Source organism: Palaemon carinicauda, chromosome 2 (genome assembly GCF_036898095.1).
Source record: "Palaemon carinicauda isolate YSFRI2023 chromosome 2, ASM3689809v2, whole genome shotgun sequence".
Classification (NCBI taxonomy): domain Eukaryota; kingdom Metazoa; phylum Arthropoda; class Malacostraca; order Decapoda; family Palaemonidae; genus Palaemon; species Palaemon carinicauda.
In genome coordinates this window covers 46,685,855-46,696,337 of record NC_090726.1, presented here as the reverse complement: position 1 = coordinate 46,696,337, position 10,483 = coordinate 46,685,855, and the positions used below count along the sequence as shown (strand labels likewise).

The 10,483-nt window shown below is 37.3% G+C and overlaps 1 protein-coding gene across 1 annotated transcript in view; it reads right to left on the bottom strand.

Moving 5' to 3' along the window:
• Positions 1–842: 842 nt before the first annotated feature.
• Positions 843–10,483, bottom strand: part of LOC137624582 (isocitrate dehydrogenase [NADP], mitochondrial-like) — a 48,053-nt gene continuing 38,412 nt past the window's right edge. Inside the window, exons 2-9 of the mRNA XM_068355524.1 lie at positions 10,326–10,441; positions 9,700–9,844; positions 7,280–7,479; positions 5,781–5,918; positions 4,658–4,771; positions 4,346–4,493; positions 3,980–4,184; positions 843–1,721 (exon numbers count right to left, since the gene is read on the bottom strand). Coding sequence (XP_068211625.1) covers positions 1,550–1,721; positions 3,980–4,184; positions 4,346–4,493; positions 4,658–4,771; positions 5,781–5,918; positions 7,280–7,479; positions 9,700–9,844; positions 10,326–10,441 — 1,238 coding nt within the window. The 3' untranslated portion in view covers positions 843–1,549. The remainder of the gene's footprint in view (positions 1,722–3,979; positions 4,185–4,345; positions 4,494–4,657; positions 4,772–5,780; positions 5,919–7,279; positions 7,480–9,699; positions 9,845–10,325; positions 10,442–10,483) is intronic.

Sequence of the window (10,483 nt, the reverse complement as noted above, 5' to 3'; positions counted from 1 at the left end):
ACTCATTGAGTGTCCTATTCGGTGAAGCCTCTGGATGCAAGCTCCTGGCTTCCTCGCAAGTATGGAGAATTCTTATTCATATCAGGGATATTTTCATAGTTGGAGTGAGTCGATAGTCGCACTCCAACATAATGCAAAAATGTATAGCTTGAATCCCAATCCCTCGCCAAATTTATTGGGCAACGAAGCTTCAAGCCCTTTAATAGAACATTTTGCATGGGTGCTCTTGGCACAAAAACTTAAGGATAGGACTACATGTTTTTATCATGGGGGAAATAAATTTATTTTCCTTCTAATTTTGGAAAATTTAATTTCTTTTCCATCTACTTTTAGAAAATTTATATATGTAAATAAGGACAGGATTAGAAATGAAACAATAAGAGGTTAGGTGAGTGCCTAATGTGGATGAGATCATGATAAGGTGTAGATGGAGATGGTTTGGGCATGCTCTTCGCGCTCTCAAAGAGAAATTAGTTCACGAAATGGTTAGCTGGGCTCCACAAGGCACAAGAAGAGTTGGAAGACCCGGGCCTACAGGCTGAGGGCCATGAAGCCGATGATGAATGGAGAAGTACTGAATTAAAAGCTCGCAAGATAGAAGAGACTGGCAAAATCTAACAGAGGCCTTTTGCATCAATAGGCTTAAGAGATGATGAGGATGTAAACAAGATGCTTAATGAAATTAGAAAAATGCAACAAACTTCAAAGGTGCTTACAATATAACGTGGGTTAACCTTTTATCAAATACCAACATTTATATGCTATGAATGCATAACATCCTTTGGTCCTTGGCGGGGATGTTAAATTTAATATCAAATAGTGTAGGATAATAATTGCTAAAATCTGTTTACAATTTTTATTAATCCACAAGGTGGAAGGCTTTTCTTGTTGTCCAGACTTGAACCAATACTAAAAATGTATTAAAATACACGACTGTTTAAATATTTACCAGAAATATGAAAGGTTGACAAAATGTCTTTAATTTGTATTTAAAAATTTCAACTTAACATGGCTCTCTGATAAAGGAGAAAAATTATGCAATTAATAGCATAAAGTTTTTACAGCGATAACTGTACAAGCCGTTTTGTCATTACTGCACTGCAAAGTGGTCCACGCTAGAGGAGATTCTGAACAAGGTCATGTGCTTTTCTCATCTTAATATAGTATGTAAACATGGCAATTTGTGTGGTACAGTGTCATCACTTTCGCTATCTGTACTCTGCTCTAACCATTGAATCTACTTTTGTATACTAGGCAATTTGATTAGTTCATCAATTAATTACACAACAGATTAGTTTAAATTCCAGTAAATTTTACCTAAACAAAATTTACAAAAATCCTTAGTAAATTCACCTTATGTTTCTAATCAGTCCTACAATAGGTTTTGTCTAAGCTTTCACCGATAGAATCCTACATTAATTTGGTCTACATTTTTATTTCATAAATTCCTTTTAGCCTAACCATTTTACTTAATTACTTCATGTAAATTACACATCAGACTATGCTGTTTAGCAACATGTAAAAGATGACCTACAATCTCCTCTCCCCCTTATGCCATCTTTTTAGCCAAATTTTCACGAATAGCTTCAAGGAAGTCGTTGGTGTAGAGGTACATTCCATCCTTAACGTTCTTCAGACCATGAATACATCCAGCAAGATCCTTTGTCATCATGCCACTGTCAACAGTGTCTACGCAAGCTTTCTCCAAGGCCAGGGCAAATCTGCAATTTGGGAAAAAAATAAGGAAATCAACTCATGATTAACTAAACAGATGCTGAAAACTCATACTGTGTGCTTATTAAGTTTCCAAAAGACACTGTAACCCTCCCAAGGGGGCTCATTATTGCAGTACTGTAATAATAGTACAGGTACTGTAACTCCAAATCTTCAATGACTCCAAATTTTAAATGAGATAATTTCTTTTCTTTAGTTAGACCTTTCGATTTCCTCCAAATTTGAATATAGATAAAAGGTGGTAAGGTTTACAGTATACATTAATTTTAGCTTGTACAGAAGGAAAACCATCCAGAATGGTCAGTAGATTTCGGATTTAATGTACAACACAAAGCATATAATAGAGAACTTACATGTAGCAAAATCTATAAATAGCAACTATTCAAACATTTTAAATACCACCAATGATATTCCTCATGTTCACCTTATTGCGTGGGGTTTTGAACACTTGAAACGCATATAAATATATGATTGTCATAGTGTATGTTGAACCAAAAGAGCACTGAAAATGAAAGCAATGTGGAGAAAATAAAAAGGAATATGATCTACATTACATAATAAACATTGCATAAAAATTAACAACATAACAGTAATTTTAAGATCCCTGTAGTATTTTATAACGAAAGAAATGTTCCTCAGCTAGCCTATGCTAAACATGTGGACAATGTATCATCCAGACTCGCCCGAACACATTGCATCACAATGCCTGTATCATACATTTTACTTCACTATTACTAGACACTATGAACATTATTTTCATCATAGAAGCAATCGAGGAGAAAAAGGAGTATCACGTAAAAATCTAGAGAAAATTGCCTAAAAAATCTTGCTAGCCCATACGAGGAGATGCCTTTAAATTATCATCGCACGTCAGTAACTTTACCACGTTCAAAGAGAAATTCTCTGATCTTGGCCATCACGTTGCCAACGTAACCAAACTCTCCTAGTCAAGTCTGGTTTTCAAAGTGTTTCTTTCAGTAAGGGTTCTGAAAGAAAACCTAGTATGGATACTAATATCCCTCCATTCGCTAATGCAGGCGTTCATAAATTATATATTATTACAAAGGTTAGCAGAGCGTATCTTATGATTTCCTTAAACCTTGTTGGGTTGAACTAAGTTTCAAACTAAATAGTTTGCATCGTTTTGTTTGGCAAAGTGTTCCACTAACTCGTCAAGTTATTTCGGTGACGCACATGTAGGCACTAATGCAACATTACAGTTTATGATTAAAGAATAATTTTTATCTCTACATTTAAGTTGTTATGGACTTGTATAAAAAAAATCTTATTTTTTTCATACTAACTAACCAACCTTCTAGTTGGATAATAAAGGATAATAAATTCTACCTAATTCCTTACCCCTCATAGATTCAAGGTGCTACTATCAGTTAAATGCTAACTAACAATTCCAGTGACAATTCATCTATTGTCCAAATCAATAACATGAACAGTTGGACACAGGAATTTCTGGCACACCTCCCTCTGAAGAAGCGCACCCAGCCACACAATTACTGCATGGTGAATGCCTGTGTTTAGCCCCGCACACCCTCTTTGCCGTCTCTTCCTACACCAACTGTTGGGTTACTCGCCGTGAAATAAGCATGTGACAGGATGCAATTCTTTGCAGCAAGATGTGAAAAGGACTTCTATGTCCAACTCAACACGAGACTGTAACAAATAACTAAGTAGGTACTACCATCGACATTCTATATCGCAAGCTGTCCCAACCAGACTATGAATTTGAAAAATGTTTAATGTGACCAGTACTGTATATTGGACAAATAAATTTGCCAATATTGAAACAAAACCAGAGTAATTATTAAATTTTTGGACAAATAAATTTGCAATATTGAAACAAAACCAGAGTAATTATTAAATTTGCCAATATTGAAACAAAACCAGAGTATTCTATAAAGAAGTTTAATAATGAACTGATTAATTATCGCTATTTTCCAATGCCATGCAATACTGAACTTACACTTGGCTATAGGAAGTCAAAAGACTTAAAATAACGGTTTCATGAGTCTAGAGATAACAAATAACTGTCAAAATATTCTCCGAATTAATTAATATAGGGACTAAGAGAACTTCAGTAAATGTTGTGTAATATTAAATTTAACTCTTAGAAATTTCATTCTTAACCTTTAAATGAATTAATTTTAATTCCATACCAATACTGTTTACATGTCACAATTAACCACTTACATTTTCGCGCACACACACACACACACACACACATACGTACCTTGCAAGTTCAGGGGTTCCATCAAGCTTAGCACGGTGTTCTAGACCACGGGTCCAGGCAAAGATGGAGGCAACGGGATTGGTAGAGGTAGGGTTGCCCTTTTGGTGTTCTCTGTAATGTCTTGTTACAGTTCCATGAGCAGCTTCAGATTCAATTGTGACTCCGTCGGGGCACATCAAAACGGAAGTCATGAGGCCAAGAGAACCTACGCAAATAAGTAAGTTCATTAGTGATGAATTATGATTCAAATGTGAATTTACAATATGCAAAATTCAGTGGAAAAACAATGAAAAGTTTTCAATTAGATATTTTTGTAAGTAAAAGAAATATTTCAGCAATTTCCATGAAAAATTTTTCTGTACTTACCATAACCTTGAGCAACGACATCGGACTGCACATCACCATCATAGTTCTTGCAAGCCCAAACAAAGCCTCCACTTGACTTAAGCCCTTGAGCCACCATATCATCGATAAGACGGTGCTCGTACCAAATTCCTTTGGCATCAAAATCTTTCTGAAATGTTCAATTTATTTCAGTACTTTACTTCCAAGTCTTGGAAATTCATACTAACAAATATAATCAACAAATATCATCAAAATTCTAAATACCGTACTGTTATGTACTGAACAAATTAGTTTGTTATAAATTGCTATCGTCATTTTCTCAAGCAATCTTACCTTATATTCAGCTTGGTAAATTTCCTCAAAGATGTCCTTGAAACGACCATCGTAACGCTTGAGGATAGTATTTTTTGTAGACATATACAGGGGCCAGCCCTTAGCTATAGCAACCTGGTCAGGAGGAAAGAATATATTATGGATGGTTTGACTAGAAACAAACATGTTCTGTAGTATATTTTAAATGACTTCCTTGCTAACTTCCATTTCTTTCTGTTCAGCTATCACCCCAAAATTGTATCTTTACCAGTAATTGCATAGGATTCAACCACATGGATCATACTTCATAATTATCACCACTGTTATATTGTAATCATCAGATTTTCCCTTTAAGGGATTTAGACAGGAGTTCTTGCTACTTTTTCCCCGAATTCTCCACTTTTCTAGGTCTTTACTCATGTCCCTTTAAATTGATCTCCTAAGCGTACACTTTTCCATGAATTCTCCAGTTGTCTAGGTCTTTACTCATGTCCCTTTAAATTGAACTCCTAAGTATACAGTTTTCCCTGAATTCTCAAGTTGTCTAGGTCTTTACTGATGTCCTTTTAAATTCATCTCCTAAGCGTACACTTTTCCATGAATTCTCCAGTTGTCTAGGTCTTTACTCATGTCCCTTTAAATTGATCTAAGCATACACTTTTCCCTGAATTCTCCACTTGTCTAGGTCATTACTCATGTCCCTTTAAATTGATCTAAGCATACACTTCCCTGAATTCTCCACTTGTCTAGGTCTTTACTCATGTTCCTTTAAATTGATCTCTTAAGCATACACTTCCCTGAATTCTTTCCCTTTAAATTGAACTCCTAAGCATACACTTTTCCCTGAATTCTCCACTTGTCTAGGTCTTTACTCATGTCATTTTTAATTGATCTCCTTAGCATACCAAAAGGTTTTCATTCTTACAAACTACCTTTCTTACATACCATTCCTCATTAAATGTCCAAATTCTCGAGAACTTATACATTTAAATCTCAATCCTAAACCAAGTAACAAATGCTGTTCAGTAAACCTTCAACATTACTTAGTATTCAGCATTAAAATTGAAATTTATTCTGTGTTTACTCAATGATAAATATGAGTTAAAATTTTATCAAATTTACAATCACAGAATTGAAAACTTACCTGGAATGACGAATGAGCAAAGGCACGGATGGACTCATCCGTGTTGTACATAGCCATGGTGACGCCGCCACCATTTTTGAAATCAAACACCTTGTGCCTCTGAGGCTGACCACCAGCCGGGGTGTAAACTAATTCAACCTGTCGGAGGAAATGCCAAACATAAGAACACTTACAAAAAATTGACCATTTCGTCCCCAAAGTACGTACCGGTACGTCCTTGCAAAACACTGTTATTTACATGTTTTTGTTAACTTTATGAAAAATTTCAGGCATTTTCCAAAAGAATGAAACCAACCTGACCTCTCTATGACAAAAATTAAGGCTGTTAGAGCAATTTAAAAAAAATATATATAGCAAAATGTGCTCAAAATTTAACCTTACTTTGGGGTAAAAGGGGTTAATATAATGAGCTGCAATATCAAATCTTGCATCAAAATACTTTCTACATAAAAAAACTAGTTTTCTGTCGCATTTACCCCATGAAGTAACAAGACGTTACATTAGTTTATATTGTAATTTACTGGAATCCGCTTTTCCTTCGGTTAAAAAAATATATGAAACCCTTTACCAGCACTTTTCTCGCATGAAATTTCTATTAAAGATTGACAATGAATTATCAATTTGAAATGTAAAAAACAAAATCTATGATGAAACATTTCAACCATAAAGAAAGCAGCAACAGTTAGTGAAGATAGCTATACTGTAGCTATATTATTATTGCTAGGTAAACTACAACCCTAATTGGAAAAGCAGGATGCTATAGACCAAGGGCTCCAATAAGAAAACTGGCCCAGTGTTGAAAGGAAATAAGAAAAATAGAATAGTGTGCATGGGTGTACCCTCGAGCAAGAGAACTCTAACCCAAAACAGTGAAAGAGGCTACGGCACTACCCTAGACTAGAGAACAATGGTATGATATGAGTGTGTCCTCCAAGAAGCCGTGCTTACCATAGTTAAACTGTCTCTTCTACCCTTACCAAGTGGACAATAGCCACTGAGCAATTACAGTGAAGAATTTTCTGCTTATCTTAGTGTTAGGTTTATGTGGAAATAGGAAAAGGTATAAAGACTAGGCCAGACTATTTGATGCATGTGCAGGCAAAGGAAAAATGAGCCATAACCAGAGAGGGATCCAATATAGTACCATCTTGTCGGTAAAACGACCCAATAACTCAACCCTTTTACCCCCAAAGGACGTACTGGTACGTTTCACAAAAGCCATCCCTTTACCCCCATGGACGTACCGGTATGTCCTTGCAAAAAAATGCTATAAACATTTTTTTTTTTCATATTTTTTATAGTTTTTTGAGAAAATTGAGACCAACCTGACCTCTCTATGACAAAAATTAAGGCTGTTAGAGCAATTTGAAAAAAATATACTGCAAAATGTGCTGGGAAAAAAATAACCCCCTTGGGGTTAAGGGTTGGAAATTTCCAAATACCCCGGGGGTAAAAGGGTTAACAGTAGTATCTCAACAGGTGGCTGGTACAGTACTCACAGTGCCACTTTCAGGAATAACAAGATCGGTTGCTTTGTACTGATCACCGTGAGCATGTCTGCCAATGATGATGCTTTGAGTCCAACCGGGTACAAGACGAGGAATAGTCTCGCACAGGATTGGTTCACGGAAGACTGTGCCACCCAGGATGTTACGGATTGTACCGTTGGGACTAAGCCACATCTTCTTGAGCTTGAATTCTGAAAGGACATATTAGTTACTCATTGCCTTAACCAACTATAAATTTACGTTTAACTGGTATTAACCCTTTTACCCCCAAAGGACGTACTGGTACGTTTCACAAAAGACATCCCTTTACCCCCATAAACGTACCAGTTCGTTTTTGCAAAAAAATGCTATAACATTTTTTTTTTCATATATTTGATAATTTTTTGAGAAAATTCAGGCATTTTCCAAGAGAATGAGACCAACCTGACCTCTCTATGACAAAATTAAGGCTGTTAGAGCAATTTAAAAAAAATATACTACAAAATGTGCTGGGGAAAAAAATAACCCCCTGGGGGTTAAGGGTTGGAAATTTAAAAATAGCCTGGGGGTAAAAGGGTTAATTATAAACAAAAGTATTCCACATCATCCCCTTCTATACCTATTCATCATCATCATCTACGCCTATTGATGCAAAGGGCCTCGGTTAGATTTCGCCAGTCATCTCTATCTTGAGCTTTTAAGACAATACTTCTCCATTCATTATCTCCTACTTCGCGATTCATAGTTCACAGCCATGTAGGCCTGGGTCTTCCAACTCTTCTAGTACCTTGTGGAGTCCAACTGAATGTTTGGTGAACTAATCTCTCTTGGGGAGTGTGAAAAGAGCATGCCGAAACCATCACCATCTACCCCTCATCATGATCTTCTCCACATATGGCACTCTAGTAATGTTTATCTCCATCTACCCCTCATCGTGATCTCATCCACATATGGCACTCGAGTAAGCTATCTCCATCTACCCCTCATCATGATCTCATCCACACATGGCACTCGAGTAAGCTATCTCCATGTCTCATCATGATCTCATCCACATATGGTACTCTAGTAATCTATCTCCATCTACCCCTCATCATGATCTCATCCACATATGGCACTCGAGTAATCTATCTCCATCTACCCCTCATGATCTCATCCACATATGGCACTGGAGTAATCTATCTCCATCTACCCCTCATCATGATCTCATCCACATATGGCACTCGAGTAATCTATCTCCATCTACCCCTCATCATGATCTCATCCACATATGGCACTCGAGTAATCTATCTCCATCTACCCCTCATCATGATCTCATCCACATATGGCACTCGAGTAAGCTATCTCCATCTACCCCTCATCATGATCTCATCCACACATGGCACTCGAGTAAGCTATCTCCATGTCTCATCATGATCTCATCCACATATGGCACTCTAGTAATCTATCTCCATCTACCCCTCATCATGATCTCATCCACATATGGCACTCGAGTAACACTCGAGTAATCTATCTCCATCTACCCCTCATGATCTCATCCACATATGGCAATGGAGTAATCTATCTCCATGTCTCATCATGATCTCATCCACATATGGCACTCGAGTAATCTATCTCCATCTACCCCTCATCATGATCTCATCCACATATGGCACTCGAGTAATCTATCTCCATCTACCCCTCATCATGATCTCATCCACATATGGCACTCGAGTAATCTATCTCCATCTACCCCTCATGATCTCCAGTAATCTATCTCCATCTACCCCTCATCATGATCTCGTCCACATATGGCACTCTAGTAATCTATCTCCATCTACCCCTCATCATGATCTCGTCCACATATGGCACTCGAGTAATCTATCTCCATCTACCCCTCATCATGATCTCGTCCACATATGGCACTCGAGTAATCTATCTCCATCTACCCCTCATCATGATCTCATCCACATATGGCACTCGAGTAATCTATCTCCATCTACCCCTCATCATGATCTCATCCACATATGGCACTCGAGTAATCTATCTCCATCTACCCCTCATGATCTCCAGTAATCTATCTCCATCTACCCCTCATCATGATCTCGTCCACATATGGCACTCGAGTAATCTATCTCCATCTACCCCTCATCATGATCTCGTCCACATATGGCACTCGAGTAATCTATCTCCATCTACCCCTCATCATGATCTCGTCCACATATGGCACTCGAGTAATCTATCTCCATCTACCCCTCATCATGATCTCGTCCACATATGGCACTCGAGTAATCTATCTCCATCTACCCCTCATCATGATCTCATCCACATATGGCACTCGAGTAATCTCTTAAAAGTATCGTTTCTAATCCTTTCCTGCCATTCAACTCCCAATACCCCTATATCTATTAGCTTTACATATCTTGCAACAACTTAAAACAAAATTGATGATATACCTTCCACTCGTTGTTCATCAGGGGTGATTGTAGCACACTTGATGCCAACATTGTACTTCTTGATTGCATAAGCAGAGTCGATTGTTACTTGGTCATCAGTCTGGTCTCTGTATGGCAGGCCCAAGTCATAATATTTGCAGTCGATCTGAAATTAGCGTCATACATTAAATTAAGGAAAAAATATATTTCATAATTAGCTTTGTATTTAAAGGTTCCAAGTAGTGATTTCAAGATAAATTTGGAATGTATTTATAAGTTCTAAGCATCTGTGGTGGATAACGGGGGAGGGTGGGCTGTGGCATCCTAGCAGTACCAGCCGAACTCGGTTGAGTCCGTTGTCAGGCTGGGAGGAACGTATAGAGGAATGGTCCCCTTTTTTCATTTGTTTGATGTTGGCTACCCCCCAAATTTGGGTGAAGTGCCTTGTTATATGTATGTATGTAAGTACAGTAGTGATTTCAAGATATATTTAGAATGTATTTAAAGGCTCTAAAGTATTGATTTCAAGATAAATTTAGAACAAGAAATAATTTCATACGAAATGGATACCACAAAAAAAACTATGGAAGCAATGTGCTATTAATCAAATAATTTGCTATTGATTGCAGCAAATGGTATCTACCCACCTTAAGATAAGGGAAAATCAGAGACTCCTTGATCTTCTCCCAAATAATGCGGGTCATCTCATCGCCATCGAGCTCAACAACAGGGTTCTTCACCTCGATACGCTTGTCGGCTGAATCTGTAACAAATAAGGAACATCAATAAACCTTCGTTCCAAAAA